Genomic DNA, 26,569 nt, shown 5'->3' on the forward strand with positions numbered 1-26,569 from the left:
ATATAGGATAAAGACTTTTCCCCAAATAGGTTCAGATTTTCCTCCAACATAAAATCTTTCAAGGTTTACAGTTAATGTTGACCCCTAGGCTCCTACCATACTAAATGGCCCTAAATGCCTTTTCTTTTTTTCCCCCCACGCACTCAGCACGATTGTTATATTTACTAGAAAGGTCAGGTAGTGAGGACCAAGGACAAATTCCTGCCTGTTGATATGAAATCCTTGAGGCAGTGCATGTTTATACACTGAGCTACTTCAGTCCTATTACTTTGAATTGGTAGATGCCCAGGAAGGAAACCTCACACACTGTACTATGTGGAGGGTGATGTTCCCCCATATTTATCCATCAGGCAGCTGCTGCCACTTTTGCATAGTGGCAACCCGTACTAGTGCCAAAACCAGACATAAAATAACCTTTCTACTCCTTTGCGAGATTCCCGTTTATTCATCCCAGGATTGCAATAGCTCTTTTGGCCACAGCGTCACACTGGGAATTTGTGCTCAGCTGATTACAATGACCCCTGAAAAAGATTTGGGGGCTGTGGTGGATAGAGTCCCCCATCCTGTAAGTATGGCCTCCATGTTTTGTTCTTAGATGTATACATTTACATTTAGACGTACTAAAATGCACATCTGTTTGCTTGCGCCCAGTTTACCAAGAGATCCAGGTCGTTCCGTATCAGTGACCTGTCCTCTTCATTTTTATAATTTCCCCATTTTTCTATCATCAGCATCATCGCTGATAAAATTTGTTATGTATACTGTATCATTTGTTCAAAAGGGACTTTTGGGAATGGAGAGAGAAGACCTTTAGGATGCTCTGGAATGAATGATATGTACTTTAAAGTCAATCTTGTTCCACATTCAAGTGGGTTAATCATGTAAATTAAGCAAAAAAAAAGCTAGATTGAAACATAAGCAATTTAGACATTTTGTTTAAAAGCTCTGGGGCAAAGAGATTAGTGATAGTTGGAGAGTGTGTTTAACCAATTACCCGGTTATAGTAAGGCATGACTGCAATGGGAACGTGCAAGTTATGCAACCCTCTGGCTAACTGCACAGCCACATAGCTCGGGCAATGGAGTCCCATACAAATATATTTGCAAAGTGATGTGGGAGCTGAATACAACCTTGCACATAAACCAAATTATAGTCAGAGGTGCCAGACACGCTGCTGAGGACAAAACCAGTATCTGATGGAGTATATGTAGTGTTGCATGTCAGGCACAGGAAATTAGAGCTTCACCCCTAACTCACATTATTTCAAGTGCGTTTCAATGGTACTAGTTTCAATACACAGATATAAAGCTTACACATAGACACCGAGTTCAGATCCCAGCCTCAGCTGGGGAGGTGGGCTGAAGGAGAGAGCCCCTCTTATAATTCATAAGTACACCCACCCACACACACACACCCAACTGATACAGGAGCTATACACACAGCCCCTTTATTACACTCTGATAAAATGGGTTACAAGTTATTTGGGAAGAGCATGGAAGGAGGGAGGCAGACAGAAAGGGGCCTCATGCTTTCAAAGCATGAACTTAATGTAAGACTGTTCCCATCTTCTATTTGAGATAAGCCTTATTTAGTTAAACTCATATGGGAAGACTGCAATTCCTGCAAAAGACAATTCAACATCATGGAGTTTTGGGACATTATCATTCAGCATTTTAAAAGGACAAGAGAAGCAGGTTACTTTTTGAAATATGTCATTACTACTGATGTTTCAAGGGAAAATTTGTATCTAGTGTTTTGCTAAAGAAAAAAACGTGGATGAACACCGATACCCCTAGCACTGTCTGACTAGCAATGGCAGAAAGCCCACTCCCTTGTGAGGTGGTTAAGACACCCTCCTTACTAACCCATTAGTTTCCATGTTGCTGAAAACCAGTGCCCAAGCATGCTTAATTGGACAAGCCCTCAAAAGACTCATAAGCAAGCTGTTACAATTCAGTGTCATAAGCCAGAAGCAAAGTATTATTTGCAACAGCTCCCCATAGCTTTCCAGAAAAATAATAAGTCACTGAATAGCTACATCATATTATTAGGAGGTAAAATGCTGCCAAAGAGAGTGCTGTGACAATGTGACAGCCTGACAATGTGACATCCGGAGGTGTCTGTATCTGCTAAGATCATGCAAAACATTTCTGAAATTTCATCCTATTTTCCCCCTTTCCCTATTGAGACTATTTGACTTGATAATTATACTCCAAATCTTCCAGCCTAACAAAGTTGAACATTTCATTATTTAACTATAAAGCAGAAGATTTATAAATGTATGATCAGCTACATCAATATGCACCTTATCATGCATTTAAAATAAATCCTTCATCCTCTGTTTTGAAGAGATCTCTTTAAAACACTGAAGCAATGACAGATCAAGCTAACTCTTAATAAAAATTCACAAATATGATGTACAATACCTCCTCGCAATTTCTCAAAGACAAGGTAATACCTTGTGTCATCTTCAAAAAATTCTATTAACTCCAAAATGTTCCTTAAAGAGAAAATAAAACAAGCAAACAATGGAAAAAGTGTGTTAAATATTTCTTTATATGCTAAAAATATGAAGTGCTAGAAGTAACCAAAAAATGAAAATACTAATTGGGAAATAGGTTATTTTTGTAGCCTGTGGGATTAAAAAAAATTGTATGTTCACCTTACACAGGTCAGATTCCACTACTTAAATTTGACATAACTGAAAAATAAAGCAGTCTTCTATGCAGGCAGGGTTATCAAAAGAGAACAGCTGAATGGTAACAGAGAAAAATGAGCTGTAATAGTTTGCAGTTAATAATTTGGAACAGCATGTCTGTCCTGAAGGCAAGAACAACAATAATTACTCGCCATTCTTCTCCCCTATAAGTCATTGAGTGGAACTTAACACTGTTTGAAGGAGACAGCAACATCTGTCTGGTAGACTTTGGGCTCAGTGTGATAACCAACAGGTCACAACTAAGTGTTGCTTAGCTAGGTTGTGTTCATTGCGGCAGAAAGTATAAACATCCCTTGTTGCCTTAAGAATTACAACGCAAGGTCAGTCTGCATTTAAGTAAATATGAAATTCATACTTTGCACGTTGTCATTAAAGTTTCATTTTTTAATCACTTACGTATTGGATGCACATGAATTGTTAGGTGCATACCAGAAATGGAGATACAATGATACATCCCTCAAAGAATCTAACAAGTTCTACCGGTTGTTTTAGAAATGGCCTTACAAAAGCAGTTGTAACACCAGGCAGTATGAAAATGATGCTTAATGAGGTGGTCATTCTTTCAATTGCCTTTGGTAACAACATTATCTCCATCCCTACAGTATTTCCATGGTTAAATGTGTTTGTCCAGAGCCTGCCACAGTGGAGTGTAATCCTGCTGCAGAACAAGTAAACAATAAGGAACACTGCAAATATTGAGATAATGGTATCTAAGGTCTTTTCAGACAAATATGGGACTTTTAATAAATAAATTATTGGAATGAAAGCCATTTAACATTCAAGCATATTACCTCCATGCTGATCTGGCTCCCAATAAGTTTTAAAATTTCATTTTTCCCTCCCAATATTTTCTTAAACTTTCAAATAAAATGTAGTAGGCATGTGAGTTACACACCCAAAACATTAAGGCTAAATTAAAATGGATATGAAGGAGAAAAATGCACTTCTGTCCCTTCCTACACCACCAGTTCTGAGAGACACCTGCTAAAGACGAAAGTAAGCAATACTTACTTGTTACCCTGACATTGATACAATGTTTCTACTTCACGAAAAACACGACTCCGACTGTGTCCGGTATTTTTCTCAATTATCTGTTAAAAGAATTGGAATCTATATTTAAACATGGCTCTGTGGCCCGCATATACAGTTCTGGCTTTGGGTTCAGGAGGTCCTGGGTTCAAATCCCAGTCATGCCCTGTCACAGGGAAACATCCATGGCTTGTCTAATTTCACATGTGAAGGCATTCGTCACAGCACTTAATGCAGCACGGGAAGGCATTCAGATACTACAGTAATGAGGGCAATCTAAGAACTGGAAAAGAGGAGAAAAAGGGACATTCAAAACCCAATTACCACATTTTAATTTTAAGTGGCCAGAAAAGGAAATCCTTTTGAGTTTTTACAAGAAAGAGTTTTATGGCATGACTCAAATCTCGCAATCAAAAGAGAGGAATTGGTTATTACAGGAATCTAATGACACAGTTTTGACTTCATTGCAAGATGAGAGTTGGTTAATTAATTCAATAACTTTGCCAAGTGTGATGCGTTCACATGTCTGAGAACCAGACCTGTTCATCAATACCAGGAAGCTGCAATACAATTCTGCACTTCAGGCACTGCTCAGGGGGAAAAACAAAAGGGTGAGGACTGGAAAAGCAAGGGTGTTACAAAAAAGTTGCAATTAAATGATAGATGTGTGGGCTGGAAGCTTGTGAAGTAGCTACAGGTTCTATCACTGGCTATATCCAATATTACAGTTTCTCACTTTCACAAGCACAAAATTCACCCATAAAAAAGGAAAGCTCAGAAGCTAATATTACTGGTGAGGTATGTACCTTAATGTAGTTTATTCATAAAATTGTTAATGCTCTAGTCTCAGTTTTTAACCTCAACAATTCAAATGATAAAGACTTTCAGTATCTACAGGGCCAGATTTTTAAAGAGGCTTCAAAACAGCTTCCATTTTTGTCTCTCCAATATTATGTCACAAGTGATATAGTGTTTAGACAATCAGGTAGTGAGATGTCTAGATATTATCACTTACACTTGCAATTAATCGCTGCCTCAAAACTACAAGCACAAAATGTTTCTTTTTAAAAGCTGGTCGCAAATACTCTATAATTCCAAGGTTGGTGCCATTAAAGAGTTTGTTGCATCATAGCATTTATCTTTACCAAGGTATTTCCTACACGTTGAATGGGAAACAGCAGTAAATGTAACTATAGTGGTTAGTGGTGCACTCTGTACACTGAAGAGTCCTGTGGCATCTTATAGACTAACAGATGTATAGGAGCATGAGCTTTCGTGGGTGAATACCCACTTCTTCGGATGCATCCGAAGAAGTGGGTATTCACCCAAGAAAGCTCATGCTCCTATACGTCTGTTAGTCTATAAGGTGCCACAGGACTCTTTGCTGCTTTTACAGATCCAGACTAACACGGCTACCCCTTTGATTCTGTACACTGAGCTGCTCTGTCAAAAGCTCATAGCTATTTAATAGGCCACCTTGGACTACTTGCCAATCAGAAATATAGAAGCAATGTGGCAGATGACAAGCTATTCAAACAAGTTGAAGAAAAATGCTTCCGATGGACCTTTTGCCTCCACTTTTATAAATTAAAACACCAGCTGTTAGAATTCCATTGAAAATAGGATGGAAAGGAAAAGACAGGGAGGTCTAACCATTATAGGGTATATTATTTTGTGTGAACTCTGTCCACTGCTAAAATACTTCAGTTCGTTCCAGAGGGCATGGTACAGAATGTCTATCAATGCTACTTATCACCAGAACTGACCGTTTTGGGTTTTGGTTGTTTTTTTAAATAAAGAGCCCTCCATATTCCTTACTCAATTATTGCAGGTACTCTATCACTGATTCAGTGTGAGGAATAAGATATGCAGACACAAATGAAAACACTCCCTCCTTGAATTTTATACTTACTTTTACTGCATATTCTTGCCCATTTTGCAGACTAACAGCACCTTGAACCTTGGCATATGCTCCCTCACCAAGGAGCTCAGCAGTCAGCTTGTACAAGTCTGCCAGAAAAATCAGCACAAAGCAAACATTAGCAGAAGTATTTTGGTGAATTGTAAAGACAAGCTACTGTTTTGATGAGCAGCCCTAATACGACGGCAACTATGAGAACTCCCTTGGTAATAAACTGGGGAAGTTGCATTTATGCAGCATTTTCACTTAGATGCATCAGCTTTACTTACACTTCAATTTTTATCTGTTCTGATCACCACCCAAACAACACGGGAATGGATTTCCTTGTAAGAGTGAAACAGCAATCCTATTAATATTAGAAAGTGTTTCTAACTCAATGAATGCTGGAATCTCAACTACTTTCCCTATGTTCTCAGTATCTTACCTAATTAGGGATTCAAAGATTGAAAACCGAGGGCTGATTTTCTAAAGAGGAAAATGTTTCATCATTTCTTAATCAGAAAATGCTCTAGGTTTAGAAATCTATAGAATAAATACCTCCTGAAGTTTAAATATTAAAGCTAAAATGATATTTAGGGTAACTACCTCGAGTTTTTGGTTTTCACTCAGTGCTATTTTCCGCAGGTGTTTTTTTAAATTGACCAGTTCAGTTACATTGAGCTGTTCTAAAATGGTTTACATTTGCAGGTACATGTTACTTAACAGAAACAGTTTGTATGCAAATATTCTAAAAAATAAACACTTGTTTAGATGTTCTGCACCTTGCCTATTCTAAAAACAAATTTACAATGGAAATACAAAGGCAAAGAGCTCACTATAAGGAATAAAGGAACTGAAGAAAACAAGTCATGAAGAAATAAAAGATGAAGCAGTGTTAATTTTCACTGCACTGGCGAACAGCAATTATTTTGCTTAGAAAATTGAAAGGGGCCAAGAGGACACAGACATTATAAATCAGAGACACTGCAAATTGACACCAACCTTCAAACTTCCCTGGGAGATGGTCTGTGGCTCTGGTCCTCCTTTTTTTCTTTTTCTTTTTGCCGTTATCTACTATGGTGAGAGGCTGACTGCTGACCATCTCTGTGTGGCAGAACAAAGGCAGCTTAAACAAACCTACCCTAAGTTAGGAGGAAATCAACAGGGGTTGCATGTGTGCTCTTAAACTATCCTAAATGTTCACTGCTTTTCTTCATCATTATAGGCGGACATCTCTCCACCAAAATCAGAAGAAAGCAAAAAAGAATTTGGATGCTAATTAAACATGCACACGAAGTAGTGCTGGTTTGATAAGTAGGACAGAAATACAAGGCAGAAATACAAGCAATTATCATGCATCTACTGTGAAAGTAGCTCCTATTCCTGCTACCACGGTGTATACTAAGTCAGCCCTGCGAGCAGCACTGCTCAGACTGCTGCAAGAGCCACCTGCATGCTACCATCACCTAACAAAGATCCCGGGGGTTAGCAGAATTCAGTGCAAGTACACAGGTGTTGGCAGAGAGCTACAACGTTTTTTATACTTTTTCCAAGTCCTTTTGTTTAAAAAGAAAAGGGGTTCCCATAGCAGCAATTGGGAGAGTCGAGGAACAGGAAGGCACAGAGTCTCAGACTGGTGGGGAAAATGGAGGAACGTAGACTAGACTTGTAAACAAGACCATTAGCATACCAAATCTGACTACTGTTCCATTTCAGCTCATTCCCCAGCTCTGAGTGTGGACATGCTTCACAGACATGTGCAAGCCATAACAAACAATTACACAATAACCTGTCCATAGGGGATGTTTCTTTCTAAACACAGATCAGTGGTTTGCTTATGCCCTGAAACACAAGTGTTCATACCCTTTATATATTTTGTTCTCATGTTATGTAACTGTGGATTTTATCCCTATCAGTGTCTAGTCCTCATTACCTTCTTATTATGCCCTTGTTTGGACTCAATAACCTCACTCACTCTCTGCCATTAATTTGCATTGTGTACAAAAAAACCCCACATCCTCTTGTTCTTGTACTATAGGAATGGGTAACTAGGAGCATCAGATTTCCCTTTTGTATCATGACCCTTTTATTAGTCTCCTCTCTAAACAGGCCTAATCTTTTCAATATCTCTGCATGTGTAAGCTTTTCCACGCCTCTAATCATGACTATCCATGCTGACAGATACCATGCTAGCTAAAATCAGTGTTCAAACAGTTAAGCACTGTTTTGCCATAACCTTGTCAACCATTTTCCAGAATTCTTGTAGGTAGGATTCCTAAAGAATGAAATGCAAATAATTCACTGTTTTACTTTTTTTTTTTTTTTTTTTTTTAAAACATAACATACTGCTGTGTTGTGCCACAGAAAACAGAAATCCCTGTAGCAGGTAACATTCTGAGCATACTGGCAAAAGGAAGCAGAGTAGATGTTAAGGGGATCTTATCAACTTAAATCTTTTTTTTCTTAATTAACCAATTTTTAAAAAGGCTCCAGTTTCTAATGAAGCACCCACTAAATAATACATCTTTTGAATTATTATTGATTTTAAAATAAGGGTTTTTCTGCTCTCCAGTGATGTTTGTAAAGGTCTTTTCAGAATAAGAAGCTATGCAAGTTAAGAGTAAGACAGATTACACAAAGTGCTGTCAAAGGCACAAAATAAGATGGAATACAGAGAAAAGCATTTTTCCTGCCAACACCTTTCAGTGATAGTAATTATGGGAGTCACTTATAACTGCCATATGTTGTGTACAAAATTTTCAGACTAGAGTGATTTGGAAATTGGTGAAAAATCTGTGTCCCTTTAATGTCACTCATTGAAATACTTAATGCATCACTCAAAGCCACAATCATCTTTCAAGCATCAGAGGGGTAGCCGTGTTAGTCTGGATCTGTAAAAAGCGACAGAGTGTCCTGTGGCACCTTATAGACTAACAGAAGTATTGGAGCATAAGCTTTCGTGGGTGAATACCCACTTCGTCAGACGCATGTGGTGGAAATGTCCAGAGGCAGGTATAAATATGCAGGCAAGAATCAGTCTAGAGATAACGAGGTTAGTTCAATCAGGGAGGATGAGGCCCTCTTCTAGCAGTTGAGGTGTGAACACCTAGGGAGGAGAAACTGCTTTTGTAGTTGGCTAGCCATTCAGTCTTTGTTTAATCTTGAGCTGATGGTATCAGATTTGCAGATGAACTGAAGCTCAGCAGTTTCTCTTTGAAGTCTGGTCCTGAAGGTTTTTTTTGCTGCAGGATGGCTACCTTTAAATCTGCTATTGTGTGTCCAGGGAGGTTGAAGTGTTCTCCTACAGGTTTTTGTATATTGCCATTCCTAATATCTGACTTTCATCTTTCAGTCTCATCTTCTGATCAATGTTACTTTAGATACACCGCAATGAGACTAAAACCTAAGCTTCAAAGAGATGGTTCCTCACACCAGAAAGTAAACTAGTCATTTAAATGCAAGTTGAATTAGTGAAAAGTTGACATTTCCAACTTGCGTTCTGTACTAAATTTGTGCACAAACAGGGACGCAAGATTTGTTAATTAGCTTTTTGTTCTGCCTGTGATCTGATCAGGATACCTCTGTATGATGACACCTAGTTTCCTTTTCTGTTGAAACTTTAAGCAAGGAGGAAGCTCATTGCAGTTTTGTTCTCATTAGTCACTCTGTTTTGATAAACCACTTCTATGCTTAGGCCCCAGTAGCAACTTGAATGACATGAGAAAACTCCTTTATCCCAGCAACTTCTTTGGAGTAAGTGTTAACAAGAACAAGCCTTTACACTAGTAAAACTGGATAGTTTAATGGGAACAGTCAACTCTGTCACCCAATTAATGGTAATTTTATATTACGGTTTCAGAGGTTTAACCTTCTCCCACAGACATGACTCCCCCATCTTCCCAGCAGTTGATCCTGGGCCTGGTATTGGAGGTTCTAGAACAGCGGTTCTCAAACAGTGGGTTGCAACCCCATTTTAATGGGGTCGCCAAGGCTGGTGTGGGCCCTGGGCCCTAGCAAATCTGAAGCCCAAGCTCCACTGCCCAGGGCTAAGGTTACATGCCCCCTGTCCAGGGCTTCATCAGCTTTGGCCCCTCCCCCGCCCAGGGCGGTGGGGCTCAGTCTTCGGTGCCCCCTCCTGGGGTAGTGTAGTAATTTTTGTTGTCAGAAGGGGGTCATGGTGCAAGGAAGTTTGAGAACCGCTGGTCTAGAACACGAATGCTAAGTTAATACAGTGAGTGTATTCATTCACTCGTTTTTTTAAACTGTCATTTTTAGCAGAATATTTGACCTCTTGATAGAGTAATGGGTGAGTAAAAATAACCAGCCATTTTCCAGTCAAGTACACAAAAAATTGCCTATTGGGAGTTTGCCTAGATTGTTTATAGACTGGTTAAGAAATGAAAAACAGAAGAAATTAGTTTTCATCACAGCAAGAAGTTAACCTCAGGGTGCCAAAAAAAAGTTCTATACTAGGCCTGGTGTTTACTATATAAATTAATGATTTGGCAACTGTGAATTTTGTCACTTCAGTGCTTCACCACTAACAAAACCCAGACTAGTCAACATCAGATGAATGAGGCACTTCAGAGGGACCTAACCAAGCTAGATGAGAGGACAACATAATGGGAGATGAAATTCACTGTTGATAAATGCAAAGTTATATGCCTTGGAGGGAATAATTTACACTGAGTTAGTAGTTAATTTAGAAAGAACTCTGGGCATCACTGCAGATAGCTCAATAAAGACCCAGTCTGCTTAATGTGCAGCAGTAGTCAAAAAAAAAACAAATAAACCCAAAATGTTAGGATGCAAATGGAATGGGATAGAAAATAATAAGTCAAAGGTATGCCCTCCTCCGCATTACGGTGTTCTCTTCTTGCAGACTCATCTCAAAAAGGATACAGCAGAACTACAGAGAGGGTTCAGAGATTGTTGACAAGAATGATAAGGAGCATGGACAAATGTATATAAAGAGAGATTGAAAAAAGAGTGGGATTGTTTACCTTAGAAAGTAGACAAATAATAAGTATATAAAAAATAGCAGAATAGATAGTGTGAACACAAGTTCCGGATTTACTTTCTCTCATAATATGAGGCGACATTCAGAGAAAAAGTCAAAACTGATAAAAGCAAACACTTTTCCATACAACACACAATTAGCCTGTGGATTTAGCAGGATTAAAAAAGGATTTAGCATTTATGTGGATAAATTTTGTAAGACATACAGACACATGCTTCAGAGCATATGTCAGCCTCTATCAAGGTTAAAAGGAAACTTCTGGGGGCAGGATATCCCACAGCTGCCTACTGGAGGGTTCCAATGAAGTAGCTGGTATTGGCCACAGTCAATGCCAGGATGCTGAACTAGCTGGACCACTGGTATGACATACTGGCCACTCCTACATACAGGTTAGACTTGAAACACCTACACAACACTTAGCCACAAAGGCTAGAATTTATTTAGTTTCAGCAGAAGCTAACAACTTTCAACCAAAAAAATTTCTTACTCACCAGTAAGAGGACTTTTTAAACCCCGTCTACAGTATAGACTAGTTCCTGCTTCCACTGAAATCAATGGGAATTCTTCCACTGACTTCAGCTGGAGCACTCTCAGGCCTTCTGTCAACAGTGAAAACAAAGACATACTATGCCCACTGCTGACAAGAGATGACAGAATCTGAGAGAAGCTATGGTTCAAACTCTCATTTTCCCTTCTGTTGGGTCTAGGCATTGCAGCTCTCATTGGAGCCAAAGAGGTGAAGCTCTCCTCCTTAGGTGTAATATCAAGGGACAATGGAGCAAGCTAAGGGGAGAATACATTTTGTAGCAGCAATTCTGCCTGAGCCTCAAGTACTGCTGCTCTAGTAAGTGCTAGGGTTGGCAGGCCAGCCGGCTGGCCCGGGGTTAACGGTTAAGGTGTGTTAACCGATAAGACTGATGCTTACTGGTTAACCTTTTACATCCCTAGTAAGTGTCTACACACAGGTAAGCTTACTTAGTATTAGAGCCAATGTTAAATACATACAATATTTAAAGTCCTCCATGGGATAGGTCCTGGATACATGAGAAAAGCCTTCTCCTTCCACAACTATGGCCTCCTACAACACTTACGTTCCACTGGATCAAGGAATCCATTGACAAGAACAGCACTCATGGGTGCCGAAGACAGAATTTCAGAGAGGTGGGAACAAGAACACAGAACACACTACCAGAAAAGGTAAAAATGACCATAGTTGTGCATTAAGTTCTGGACGCAGTGAAACCTAACTGTTGACATAGTTTCCCCACAAGTAAGTACTCCTCTCTCACACATGCAAAAAACCCAAACCAAAAAAGCCTTAATTCTAATCACCGGGGTTGGAAAGACAGGGATATATAATTATCTCTTTTAAATCCGGGGGGGGGAGGGGGGGAGGGGGGAGGTAATTGGGTACTACAGCAATGGACACCAGCATAAGAACTTGAGAGATAAAAAGTGGATACCTGGTCTGTGTTGGATTGACTTCACTGGAAGAAGGGAGTTTGGGTAGACAGGCTGATTACCATTTGATTCAAAAACAGGACTTGCTGAAGTAGGATTATTTTGTAACTAAAAAGAAAAAAAAAAAGCATATTCAGAGTCACAAATCATTTACCTTTGTTATTTATATTACAATAGTGCCTAAAGGCTCCAGAGATCGGGGTCCTGTTACTCTAGGTTCTGTACAGACACACAGCAGGAGGAGACCCTGCAATCCAAAAATAAGCAAGGCAGAAAGAGACTGTATTCCCAGTTTACAGATGGGGAGCTAATGCACAGTGAGCTTAAATGAACTGCACATGAAATCAGTGACCGACCCAGGGAACTGAACACAGATCTCCCGAGTCTTCGGCCAATCCTCAAGCACAAAGCCAACTTCCCCCAAGGAAATTTACTATCTTGTTTAGATTAGGAGTACAACTTCTCACTCTCCATAGACATGTACAAATGAGAAAGCCAAGAGTCAGAAAGACAACCTTCGCATACTCTGGGGCAGCGCCTCAGCTGACACAAAACTGCCATAGCTCCATTATCTTCAATGGAGCTACAACCATTTATACCAGTTGAGGATCAGTCCTGCACTCTCGGCACATTCCTTACATTACTGATAAAACAATTAAGTGGAGTCCTAACGTTATATTCCAATTGCCATAGCATCAAGGGATAATTATTAATGAGAATCACACACTCCACCTCCCATTTGAAAATGCCCTGGTGACAGGCACAAGAGTCTCCAAAATAACCATATAAAGACATACATTGCAACCAATCTGGAAGGCTCTGACAGACCATGAGAGTGAAGCTAGGGATCTTCTAGTGAAAAGCAGAGCCACCAATGTGCAACAATTTATCCCTAGCAACCAACAGTAAAATAGTCCCAGATAACAACTGTCATGGCAAGGCATTGAGAGAAAGAGAGGAATACAAATAGTAATCTGGAGCCAGACTCTTTGGAGTTTCATAGATTATAACCAATGTTCTGAATTTCACCTGGAAATAAATCAAAAGCCAATTCAGAGAACAAATAGCTGGCACAACACACTCAGCCCACTGAGGTAAGTAGTTAAAAAAGCACGACAATACATTGGACAATAGAATTTCACTATAGTCACAGGTAACCAGTGGAAACAAGTGAGAAGACTCCCTTCCAGAACTGCAACTCACTAAGATCCTTAAGACTTTTTCTAGCCAGGGCTTAAAAATTCATATCCTGTTTCTGCTGGCTAATAAGCACCAAGCAGGTGGCCCTCCCTAGTAGAGTAGTCCAAGCATTCTAAATATAATAAAAACTTTTCTTCTTGGGATTTTGGTTTGTTTACAGAGGCCAAACATTTTCAAGCCAGTTTGCATACAGCTAGACTAAAATCCAAAACTAGGCACCTGAATAGAAGTGGCCTGATTTTCAACAAGATGCTAAACAACTTGCAACTCCCACAGAATTCCACCGCTGTTATTTGGGCTCAGCACTTTTGAAAGTCAAGCCATATTTTGACACTGAGGAGCCTAACTTTGGGCATCCAGAATTAAATCTCTCAGAAATTTTCAGCCAAGACCCTGACTTCCCAGAAACTTACCTACATAAGCCACAATTGCAAGTGTCAGCCAAATAGGACTTGCTTAGCAGGTGTTGATCTTGCTGGAACACGCTAACCGGGTGAAGTCACAGAAGAACAATGCTACTTTGTTACAAACACTTGTGAAAACGCTTAAGCACAGTGCATTACAGGCTGCCAAATGTAGAGAGAGGAACTGGTTCAGAGTGAAAAACATATTATTCATTACAGCACTGTGTTAAATCATGTCTCTTTCTCCAATCAAGTCAATTGTTGCAACATAGGGTAGGATTCAAAAATACACAGAAGGAGGGAAGATACGCGTTTCAAATTCTGTCAAAGAAAAGGCATGGCTACTGTTCACTTATCTATATTAATAATTTGACAAATCACTCTAGTAATTAAAATTGCCTGTGGGTGGTGTAGGGAGTGCCTCCGCTATCATAGTTAGTGTTGGACACTGGTGACCTAAACAGCACGATGAAAAATGAGCCAGAAAAAGATCCCATACCACATACATTCCTGACAAAATGTAAGACTAATATATTTGGGGATGAAATTCTGAAAATCTACATGAAGTCTGACTAATCTGGCTCCGTGAAAAGATAAATGTGATAAAATCTACCATGGCCAGCTGCAATCCAGCGCAGCCATGGCCGTTAATGAAGTCTAGTGACCCCGGCTGCAGGGGGGTTTGAGCTACAGCAACTCCTCACTTAAAGTCGTCCCGGTTAACGGTGTTCGTTGTTACGTTGCTGATCAATTAGGGAACAGGCTCGTTTAAAGTTGTGTAATGCTCCCTTATAACATTGTTTGGCAGCCGCCTGCTTTGTCCACTGCTTGCAGGAAGAGCAGCCCATTGCAGCTAGTTGGTGGGGGCTTGGAACCAGGGTGGACTGGCAGCCCCCCCATCAGCTCCCCGCTCCCTTAAGATCCCTGTGCATCAGCTGCCCAACAGGCGATCAATTGCCGGCAGTTCAGCTGTCCCTCCCCCCACTGCCATGTGCTGCTCCTGCCCTCTGCCTTGGAACTGCTCCCCGAAGCCTCCTTCTTGCTATGCAAGGGAAGGGGAAAGAGGGGGGCTAATTTCAGGGCGTTCCCCTTACCCCTACTCCTCCCCCGCTTACCCCTTCTCCATGTAGAGCAGGGGGGAGACACAACAGGGCACTGGACAGAGAGAGCTGGCCGCAGCTGCTGTCTCAACTTCCTGATCTTTTTAAAGGCAATGTACTTAGAGTGTGATGTCAGCATACTTAAAGGGGCAATGCACATCTCTACCTCTCCCCCACACACAGGGTGTGTGTCTCTGTCTGCCATGCTGTCTCCCCTCCCTCCATTCATGCTCCTTGTAGAGTGTGAGGCTACAATAACAATAATGGGTTAACCCTTGAGGGCTCAGCTGAGTGCTAGTTCATCATTTAGCAGTAAGGCATTCCCTGGGAAATATCCCACCCTCTTCCACCCTCTGACTTCGCCACCTCAACCAAGCTTCACAATCACCATTGCTGTGTACAGTATTAAATTGTTTGTTTAAAACTTATATTGTGTATACATATATATAATATAGTTTTTTGTCTGGTGAAAAAAAATTCCCTGGAACCTAACCCCCCCGCATTTACATTAATTCTTATGGGGAAACTGGATTCGCTTAACATCGTTTCACTTAAAGTCACATTTTTCAGGAACATAACTACAACATTAAGCGAGGAGTTACTGTACTTAATCAGCATAAGAATGAGTCCAGTGGCCTGCCCTCTACACTTCCTCTGCAATGGCCTCCACACTGCCTTTGATCGCCCATCTTCCAAGTGTACACTGAATGGAGAGGCCAACCCTATCGCTGCTCAGCTACCCACCTCTCTTGCAAGGTAACCATGGGGTTTCTGTGGCATGGAGAGTCAAGTCCTCTCACAATGGGTCAATCTCACACTTTTCAGGCTAGCACAGATTGATTTTTTAAATGGATTCCTCCCATCTCAGATCTGTTGTTACTTCTCCATGATAACTATTGGAACGCTGTTAGAGAACACAGTGGAATATAGGACAAAATATTTGCCGCTTTTAAAATTTAAATTTCCTCTTGGGAGAAGGTCATGTACTTTTACCACAAAATTTATCGCCACTGATTTTTCTGTAGCGGAAATATATCTATATTAACATAGGCATTTATACAGCTTTTTAAAAGTGTTCAGAATACCAGCCAGGTAGGCAAGGGTAATTATTTCTATTGGCCAGGTAAAGAGGCAAACAAAGTAAGGTTAAGTGACTTGCACAAGATAATACAATAAGTCAGTTAGCAAGGGCAACAAGCAAGACTTGAGGCAACTTAAAAAGAACACTGAAAACTATTAAGTTTGTTTATTGGGGGGGAGGGGGGGAGGGGAGGGGAGGGGAAAACCAGTGACCTGGCTGCACTCAACTGCAAATCAATATTAAGGATGAGAAAGGCATAACAGCAGCCAGTGTTTCATTCAGCAGAAAATAAATATGAGAGGGTCAGTTTCATGCAAGGGTTCCCTGGCATATCAATTGCTTAATACATTGAGGATCATCTCCTTTCCAGTTTCCTTCAGAGAAGTAAATACGTTGGCCTAACAAGAAAGGCTGCTTAATGCTACTGATCAAGGGAAATAAGGACTCATTGATAAGCAGTCTTCATCATGTTTCAGTAAGAATTAAGTTATAAAGTTATTTTGGAACTCAAGAGGAGTTATTTCAAAAAGACAAGACAACAGTAATAATACTTAATTTGACTTAAGCAAGTCAATTTCTCTGATTCTCAAATCAGAAAGTTGTTGAACTGTTTTAAATTACAGAAAAAATATACAGGATAAGTCAGTTTTGACAGCCACTTATGAAAGACTAGCATTATGATGTTTTTCTCCATTTGATTGCTTAGGGAACGCTCTTCATGATCTCAGAATGAATCATCAAACTCTAATTTGGTCAGCTAATTTCCTATTACTCAAATATAACCAGAGATGGAAGCTTTCTAGGAAGTGGACTTTTTGGTTGCTTTTTAAAATTTCATGCACCTACAAGTAGTTTATTTCCTGCTCTTAAGAGACTCCCTCAAATCATATATGATGATATCTCTTACTGGAAGTTAAGCTATACAACATACTTCCTTACTTAGGGCATGTCTATACTAGCGAGCTTACAGCGGCACAGCTGTACCAATGCAGCTGCACCGCTGTGAGATTGCACGTGTAGCTTATCTATGCCGACAGGAGAGAGCTCTCCCATCGACATAATAAAACCACCTCCACGAGTGGTGGTGGCTATGGGAGAAGCTCTCCTGCCTACGTGGCATCATCCACACCAGTGCCGTTTGTCGATGTAACCTGTGTCGCACAGAGGGGTGTTTTTTTCACAACACAGAGTGACATAAATTACATCGACAAAAGTGGTAGTGTAGACAGCCCTACCTATAGTTAAAATATTTATTGGTTGTAAATTACTAAGTGCTAGAAGATAGAAAGTGATTTTTCCTTGCATTACCTTTCTGTACTTTTAATTCTGATTCTTTAGAAAGAGTGAACCATGTTAAACTCCATCTTGAATGCTTTAGGGTATGCTGCCTCGATCGAGCAGTAATGATCTTTTCTATGGTGTAAAGGAATTCTCCCTTACCATAATTAGACTCCTCTTCTAAAAACAAATTCTATCATTTGTATATTCCAATAGTTTTACATTATGAAAGTTCAATGTTCTTTACAAAAAATAAGAGGTTTAGTTTAGCAGTAAGTAGTGACAAATATTCACTGACAGAGTTTAGACTTGCTATAGATGGAACAATTTCAGATTAGCATAGTGACAAGAAATTACACAGGTTCCTGAAAGTAACACGCTAATAGAATTACCATTATTTTCAGTAGAGTAACTCTGAAACAATATGTAATGTCCCTCTCTGACAATCCTCGAGTTTAAAATATTGTAGTTTTCAAAATACTGGATATTTTAGGTAAAAGCCACTACTAGCTTTGTTTTGCTTGTATATAAACTAGTAACGATAGATAGTAATACTTGCATTGAAATGAAATACCAATACCAAATAGCCATTTACATTTGACAATTTGTAACCAAGCTAACACCACTTTACCTTTGTCATAACTAATTTTCAGCTATGGAGTCATAATGGCTGATCAATAATCTAGTTAATATTTAAAACTGAGTATTAATTTAGTATCTGAGCTGAAAATTTTCAGGTTAAGGCCAACCAGCAAGATTTCATATATTTTGTTCCAATCATTTGCAATTTAGTCACCAAAATTTTTTTTAAAAGCCCCCAAAGCTGGAACTGGGAGAAAGTCAAAATGGTACTGAAATGTATTTTTTTTTAAATTAAGTCTAAATTTACTAACAAGCCAGCTCAAACTTTGCAATGCTGATACTAATGATGCCTTTTCTGCAATTTGTATTTTTCAAAGTCTTTACTCAGTTAGAGTTAATCCGAGCTGTAGCCCACATCACGTGTACAAACACACTTGCTACCTTTGAGCCAGTTCTCATATTACAACAACTTGTTTTCATTTACAGAATTCTTTCCACAGAATCAGAACTACAGCAATGCCAAAAATATTTTTCCAGTAAGGCACAGGCTCTGGCTATGTCTACACTTAAACCATTACAGTGGCACTGCTGTGAGCTGCTGTAGCATTTCGGAATAGCCACTCACTACAGTGACAAGACGGGCTCACCGTAGTTAATCCATCTCCCCCAGAGGCGGTAGCTAGGTTGACAGAAGAATTCTTAAGGCTGCTTTTAAAGTTAGCTAAAATATTTCTTTTAAAATTAAGAGTTCTAAAACTGTCTGCATACTGGAACAAGCTTTCCCCCAAAACTGAGAATGTACAACTTCAGAATGCATGCAAGTGTGAAGACACATGGATCAAACATAATGGGAAACTTGTCAGCAGTAAGAGTGACGTTAATACTCTATATGCTTTACCTTAGAAGAACAGAGGAAGTTCTTCAGTTCCGCAATTTTATTTTGCCTCACAATATCTGGCATCTAGAAGGAATAAAGAAGAACTTATTTTTGAAGAATGTCAAAGTGCACTCCTTACTTCCTCAGTCATCAGAACATACACTGAAAAACTCAGATGAGCTTCTACATGTAATCTCTTTATTTGAAAAAAGCTTTTAAGGCCATTTAATTGAGCAGAAATATAAAAATATTTTAATCACTATTGTTTTAAATTACATGTACAAGAGCTCCTAGCATCAGAGTAGATAGGGCTAAGTTTTGGCTACTGAACAGCCTTTTGAGATAGTATCATACTTCCATGCAGGAGTTGTTAACAGTATACTGTTTCCGTCATGCATTTGCTGTGATTCGTCTTATACTGCTTTAAAAGAACACAAAAGATAGTATTTGGTAAAAATTCTAAGAGATACCTGCATTGAAACTAAACAGCCGTTCAACATGTTTCAGAGGGTTTGCAATTCTTAATTTTAAGATAGAAGAAAAATATAGTAAATACTGAACTCCAAGTAGCAAGGATTAAAATTAGGGCTGTCGATTAATCGCAGTTAACTTGTACGATTAATTAAAAAAACTGAATTGCAATTAATTGCAGTTTTAATCACACTGTTAAATAATAATAGAATACAAACTGAAATTTATTATAAATATTTTGGATGTTTTTCTACATTTTCAAATATATTGATTTCAATTATAACAGAATATAAAGTATACAGGGTTCACTTTATATTATTTTTTATTACAAATATTTGCACTGTAAAAACAACAATAGAAATAGTATTTTTCAATTCACCTCATACAAGTACTGTAGTGCAATCTCTATTGTGAAAGTGCAATTTACAAATGTAGATTTTTTTTTGTTATGTAACTGCACTCAAAAACAAAACAATGTAAAACTTTAGCACCCGCAAGTCCACTCAGTCCTCCTCCTTGTTCAGCCAATCGCTAAGACAAAACAGTTTGTTTCCATATATGGGAGACAATGCTGCCCACTTCTTATTTATAATGTCATCTGAAAGTGAGAACAGGCATTCGCATGGCACTTTTGTAACCAGCATTGCAAGATATTTACGTGCCAGATATGCTAAACATTCATATGCCCCTTCATGCTTCGGCCACCATTCCAGAGGACCCGCTTCTGTGCTGATGACGCTCGTTAAAAAAATAATGCATTAATTAAATTTGTGACTGAACTCCTTGGGGGAGAATTGTATGTCTCCTGCTCTGTTTTATACCCGCATTCTGCCACATATTTCATGTTATCGCACATGGTCGTTTTAAGAACACTTTCAGTGCAGATCTGACAAAACGCAAAGAAGGTACCAATGTGAGATTTCTAAAGATAACTATAACACTCGACCCAAGGTTTAAGAATCTGAAGTGCCTTCCAAAATCTGAGAGGGACGAGGTGTGGAGCATGCTTTCAGAAGTCTTAAAAGAGCCACATTCCAATGCAGAAACTACAGAACCCGAACCACCAAAAAAGAAAATCAACCTTCTGCTGGTGGCATCTGACTCAGATGAAAATGAATGTGCATCGGACTGCACTGCATTGGCTTGTTACCAAGCAGAACCCGTCATCAGCATAGACGCATGTCCTCTGGAATGGTGGTTGAAGCATAAACGGACATATGAATCTTTAGAATATCTGGCACGTAAATATCTTGCGACACCAGTTACAACAGTGCCATGTGAACGCCTGTTTTCACTTTCAGGTGACTTTCTAAACAAGAAACGGGCAGCATTAGCTCCTGCAAATATAAACCAACTTGTTTGTCTGAGGGACTCGCTGAACAAGAAGTAGGACTGAGTGGACTTGTAGGCTCTAAAGTTTTACATTGTTATATTTTTGAATGCAGTTATTTTTTTGTACATACTTCTACATTTGTAAGTTCAACTTTCATGATAAACAGATTGCACTACAGTACTGTATTAGGTGAATTGAAAAATACTGTTTCTTTTGTTCTTTACAGTGCAAATATTTGTAATAAAAAATACATATAAAGTGAGCACTGTACACTTTGTATTCTGTGTTGTAATTGAAATCAATATGGGGGTGGAGGATAAGGGGTGGGGGAAGGGACCCCGGGGTCCATGGGGGATAAGGGGCGGGGGTGGAGGATAAGGGGTGGAGGAAGGGACCCGGGGTCCATGGGGTATAAGGGGTGGGAGTGGAGGATAAGGGGTGGGGGTGGAGGATAAGGGGTCCATGGGGGATAAGGGGTGGGGGAAGGGACCCGGGGGCCATGGGGGATAAGGGGCGGGGGTGGAGGATAAGGGGCGGGAGAAGGGACCCGGGGGCCATGGGGGATAAGGGGCGGGGGTGGAGGATAAGGGGCGGGGGAAGGGACCCGGGGGCCATGGGGGATAAGGGGCGGGGGAAGAGACCCGGGGGCCATGGGGGATAAGGGGTGGGGGTGGAGGATAAGGGGCGGGGGAAGGGACCCGGGGGCCATGGAGGATAAGGGGCGGGGGTGGAGGATAAGGGGCGGGGGAAGGGACCCGGGGTCCATGGGGTATAAGGGGTGGGGGTGGAGGATAAGGGGTGGGGGTGGAGGATAAGGGGTCCATGGTGGATAAGGGGTGGGGGAAGGGACCCGGGGGCCATGGGGGATAAGGGGCGGGGGTGGAGGATAAGGGGCGGCGGAAGGGACCCGGGGGCCATGGGGGATAAGGGGCGGGGGTGGAGGAAGGGACCCGGGGGCCATGGGGGATAAGGGGTGGAGGAAGGGACCCGGGGGCCATGGGGGATAAGGGGCGGGGGTGGAGGATAAGGGGCGGGGGAAGGGACCCGGGGGCCATGGGGGATAAGGGCTGGGGGTGGAGGATAAGGGGCGGGGGAAGGGACCCGGGGGCCATGGGGGATAAGGGGCGGAGGAAGGGACCCGGGGGCCATGGGGGATAAGGGGCGGAGGAAGGGACCCGGGGGCCATGGGGGATAAGGGGCGGGGGTGGAGGATAAGGGCTGGGGGAAGGGACCGGGGTCCATTGGGGATAAGGGGCGGGGGTGGAGGATAAGGGGCGGGGGAAGGGACCCGGGGGCCATGGGGGATAAGGGGTGGGGGTGGAGGATAAGGGGTCCATGGGGGATAAGGGGCGGGGGAAGGGACCCGGGGTCCATGGGGGATAAGGAGCGGGGGTGGAGGATAAGGGGCGGGGGAAGGGACCCGGGGTCCATGGGGGATAAGGGGCGGGGGTGGAGGATAAGGGGTGGAGGAAGGGACCCGGGGGCCATGGGGGATAAGGTGCGGGGGTGGAGGATAAGGGGCAGGGGAAGGGACCCGGGGGCCATGGGGGATAAGGTGCGGGGGTGGAGGATAAGGGCTGGGGGAAGGGACCCGGGGTCCATTGGGGATAAGGGGCGGGGGTGGAGGATAAGGGGCGGGGGAAGGGACCCGGGGGCCATGGGGGATAAGGGGCGGGGGTGGAGGAAGGGACCCGGGGGCCATGGGGGATAAGGGGCGGGGGTGGAGGATAAGGGGCGGGGGAAGGGACCGGGGTCCATTGGGGATAAGGGGCGGGGGTGGAGGATAAGGGGCGGGGGAAGGGACCGGGGGCCATGGGGGATAAGGGGCGGGGGTGGAGGAAGGGACCCGGGGGCCATGGGGGATAAGGGGCGGGGGTGGAGGAAGGGACCCGGGGGCCATGGGGGATAAGGGGCGGGGGTGGAGGATAAGGGCTGGGGGAAGGGACCCGGGGTCCATTGGGGATAAGGGGCGGGGGTGGAGGATAAGGGGCGGGGGAAGGGACCCGGGGGCCATGGGGGATAAGGGGCGGGGGTGGAGGATAAGGGCTGGGGGAAGGGACCGGGGGTCCATGGGGGATAAGGGTCGGGGGCCCCAGGCTTTGAGGGGCTCCGGAGCGCCCCCCCCCCACTTACCTCCATCGCTGCCGGAGCACGTCCCGCTCAGTCACCTCGCCGGGGTGAGGGGCGCCGCAGAGGGGGATGGGAGGAAGCAGCTTAGCGCAGGCGCATGGCGGACCGGAGACCACTGGCGGAAGTCGGGGAAGGGGGGGGAGATGTGCGCAAGCGCACCGCGGACAGGCGGGGAAATCGTGCGCAGACGCAATCGTTGGCGGCGGCGCGTGGTGGGGGGGGAATTGCTCAAGTCAAGGCGCTCTGACGGAGAGCGGGGGGAGGGGAGTGCGGAAGCTGCGCGCAAGCGCAGTGGTTCCGGGAGGGAAAGAGCCTGGGGGCGGAGCCAATCGAAGCCACGCCCCCCAGGCCGTGGGGCCTAGTGGGGTGACAGGGGTTCGGGCACTGCTCAGGCCCCACTACCCTGGGCTGGCAGATGAGGGACAGTCGGGGGGGCATCCCGGCACAGAGCCGTGGTGGGGGGGTCGCTCCCCACGGGGCCCCAAGGCTGCACGACGCCTCTGCCCCGCGTGGGTCGCGTCCTTTAACCAGTCGCTGGGCAGCTCCGCAGGGCCCTGTCCTCTCACCCTAAGCCACTGGTGAGCGCGCCCTGCGCTGCGTGGCCATGGGGTCAGGCCGTGATTGTGGATGGGGGGGGGCTCAGGGGTAGCTGGGTGGGGCTGTGGATAGTGGGCGGGGGGGCTAGTTCTGCTAGGGAGTACGTAACAGCCGTACGGGGTCAGGCCAACGGCCCATCTAGCCCTGTATCCTGTCTGCCAACAGTGGCCACTGCCAGGTGCCCCAGAGGGAATGAACAGAACCGGCCAGTTATCGAGTCATCCATCCTCTGTCGTCCAGTCCCAGCTTCTGGCACTCAGAGGTTTAGAGACACCTACAGCATGGACTTGCAGCCAGGGCCGTCCCTACCTATTCTGGGGCCCTATGCAGTCCGCCCGTGGGGCACAAGGCCTCTGCACAGGGGGGGTATAGCCCCAGGCCTCCGTGGGGGGAGGAGCTGGCTCAGGGGGGAACCAGCCCCCAGCACTCACCAGCGGCGCAACTGGGGCCAGGTTCCTACACTTCCTGTCACCGGTGCGTGCAGGCCCGGCCTTGCTGCAGTAGTGTAGCTAGCAGGGTGCAGGGGAAGCAGCCGCTTCCCCCACCTTTCCAAAAGTGGCTGGAGGAGTGGGGGGGGGGGGGGCGCGGCATGCGGTCTGCAGCGCGGCCCGGCAGCCGTGGCCGGAGGAGCGAGGAGGGGGCGCAGGCTGGCAGCCCGCAGCGCAGCCGGAGGAGCGAGGGGGGGGGGCGCAGGCTGTCGGCCCGCAGCGCGGCCGGCTGCCATGGGGGGGGCGGCTGGCGCGGCCGGAGGAGCGGGGGGGCGCAGCATGGCGGCCGGCAGCTGCGGCCGGAGGGGGGGGGCAACGGGGGTGGCACGGCAGGGCCGGAGGAGCCATGGGGGGGGAGGGGCGGTGCGGCCGGAGGAGGAGCCAAGGGGGGGCGCGGAGCGGCCGGAGGAGGAGCCAAGGGGGCATGGCCAGAGGAGGAGCCAAGGGGGGGCACCTTTTTTATGTTTGCTCCCCCTCCTCTTAGAAGCTGGCTACGCCACTGCCCTGCTGCAGTCTTCAGGGGTGGGAAGAGGCGGGGCTGGGGCAGAGCAGGGCTGGGGCTGGGGTGGGAAGAGGCGGAGCAGGGCAGGGGTTTTGGGGAAGGGGTGGAGTGGGGGCAGGGCTGGGGCAAAGCAGGGGTGGGAAGAGGCGGAGCAGGGCAGGGGTTTTGGGGAAGGGGTAGAGTGGGGGCAGGGCTGGGGCAAAGCAGGGGTGGGAAGAGGCGGAGCAGGGCAGGGGTTTTGGGGAAGGGGTGGAGTGGGGGCAGGGCTGGGGCAAAGCAGGAGTGGGAAGAGGCGGGGCAGGGGCGGGGAGCCTGGGGAAGAGGTGGGGCAGGGGCTAGAGCAGTATGCAGCTGCGCAGGGCACCAGAAAATTTGGTGCCCCAAATTTCCTGGTGCCCTACGCGGCTGCGTACGGGTAAGGACAGCCCTGCTTGCAGCCCTGACCATCTTGACTAATAGCTATTGAGGGACCTATTCTCCATGACCTCATCTAGTTCTTTTTTGAACCCAGTTAGACTTTTAGCCTTCACAGCATCCCCTGGCACCAATAGGTAGGAAGTGCTGAAGCTCTCTTTTGGAGGGGGGGAAGAATTTCTGGGGCTTCTAGCAACAGGTAGCTCCTGGAGGAGTCTGTAGTGGATGCTGGGGGTAAGGGGCTCTTAGCCTATCATTTTGACTTATGTCTCCCCCCCCCCTTGACCTCACCATTGGCTCCCTTTTCTGTATCACATCAAACATAAGCTACTTGTCTTCACTCCCCGCCTTACGTATGCTTTCCTACTTAGTATCCAGAGGTCAGTTTGGCCAATGATGCAAGCCTCCATGGCCCACTGGTTACATTTTGAAAGAAGCACCTTTGTGCTTTCTCCCATACTGCTCTTCGTGCTTGTCAAGAGTGCCCCGTAAGCATCCACAAAACCAACTCATTATTCGCCTTCAAAACCCTACTTAAAACTCTTCTTTGTGGTGAAGCCCACAAAAAACTTGTCAATGGTGAGGCTGCTGCCATGCAGAGACCCCTGCCTGTCATCTTGATCATATAGTTTCTTTGTTTCCTTGTACTCCCTTGTCAGTGTTTGTATCCACCCATTGTCTCTTGTCTTATACTTAGATTGTAAACTCCTAAGGGCAGGAATTGTCTTTTGGTTCTATGTTTGTACAGAACCTAGCACAATGGGGTGCTGGACTGTGACTGGGGCTTCTAAGGGCTCGGACAGTACAAATAAATAATGAGGCAGCCTGTTGCAGCTCAGAAGTGAGGAAACCTGAGACCAGTATTGAACCTGATACCTTGACCCAGATCCTCAAAGATATTTAGGCTCCTAAATTCCAGCACTGGTGCTGCTGTCCCCAGATCCTTCTCCAGCCACCGTCACTGACTCCAGGGCTCTGGTTCCAGCTCTGGGGAGGGAGATGAGGGCTCTAGTCATCTGCATGGCAGGCACTAGTTTGGCTTCTAGTGGCCAAAAGGCTCATCTGCAGACAAATGCCTGCAACCTTCCCATAGTTCAATTGGATTCATGAGAATCCTGCTGAGATACTGGAATGTCTGATTGGGCTTCCAAACGCATGACCATCATGTGAGATGCATGACACTTGACAGTCCTGAACGTGTACTGAGGGAAGAGCCCAATACAGAGCTTTGGCATCAGTGATGCTATTTCCCCTACAAAGGGAAAACCAACCAGCTAAAAAGATCTTGTAAACTGCAGAGGATCAGAAAACCTCCTAAATGGGGAGCTGGGAGCCTGGAGACCTTGGTTCTATTCCTGGCCCTGTTACTGGCCTTCTGTGGGACTGTGATCAAGTCACTTTCCCTTTTGGGGCCTCTGTTTTCTCCTCCCTCTCTTTGTTTGTCTTTTTTTTTTTATTTAGATTGTAAAGTTGCTGGATCAGTCTCTTTCTGTTCCTACTGCGACCTGCACAATGGGCCCCAAGCTTGATTGGGGCCTCTGGATGCTAACTGTAATGCAAATAATAGTTATAAATATTTGTAAATAAATGTAATGAACAAGAAAACAAAATTCAGGATATGCTGCCTAAAGTGTCAGAAAATGTCCAGTCAGGTTCTGAAAATGCAAGCATCACTTTAACTTTTCATACTATAGTGAATGTTTATTCTGGTTACACAATAGAGCATAACAAGGACATTTATCTCATGGAAATCTTTTATTCAAGAACATCGATTTGGCTCAAGTATTTTCACAGAAAGTTAATACTGTGTTATATTTATACCTGTGGCATCCCCTACACATCACACAGCTGATATTTTGAAACGTATCTCCTTTATCTGTTTTCTCTCATTTCACATACTCCCAGCTGGCGTGCTACATAAACCACAGGTTTCTTAGCGATTTCCAGTTTAGCCTCAGGATCCAGGAAGGTGCTTGCATATGT

The 26,569-nt window shown here is 44.2% G+C and overlaps 1 protein-coding gene across 1 annotated transcript in view; it reads right to left on the reverse strand.

Moving 5' to 3' along the window:
* Window positions 1-22,710, reverse strand: part of MKNK1 (MAPK interacting serine/threonine kinase 1) — a 35,946-nt gene extending 13,236 nt beyond the window's left edge. The window contains exons 1-7 of the mRNA XM_065409205.1: window positions 22,589-22,710; window positions 18,673-18,735; window positions 12,132-12,237; window positions 6,651-6,752; window positions 5,661-5,758; window positions 3,731-3,810; window positions 2,427-2,500 (exon numbers count right to left, since the gene is read on the reverse strand). Coding sequence (XP_065265277.1) covers window positions 2,427-2,500; window positions 3,731-3,810; window positions 5,661-5,758; window positions 6,651-6,752; window positions 12,132-12,237; window positions 18,673-18,735; window positions 22,589-22,594 — 529 coding nt within the window. The 5' untranslated portion in view covers window positions 22,595-22,710. The remainder of the gene's footprint in view (window positions 1-2,426; window positions 2,501-3,730; window positions 3,811-5,660; window positions 5,759-6,650; window positions 6,753-12,131; window positions 12,238-18,672; window positions 18,736-22,588) is intronic.
* Window positions 22,711-26,569: the final 3,859 nt, after the last annotated feature.

The sequence above is a fragment of the Emys orbicularis genome, chromosome 8 (assembly GCF_028017835.1).
Source record: "Emys orbicularis isolate rEmyOrb1 chromosome 8, rEmyOrb1.hap1, whole genome shotgun sequence".
NCBI lineage: Eukaryota > Metazoa > Chordata > Testudines > Emydidae > Emys > Emys orbicularis.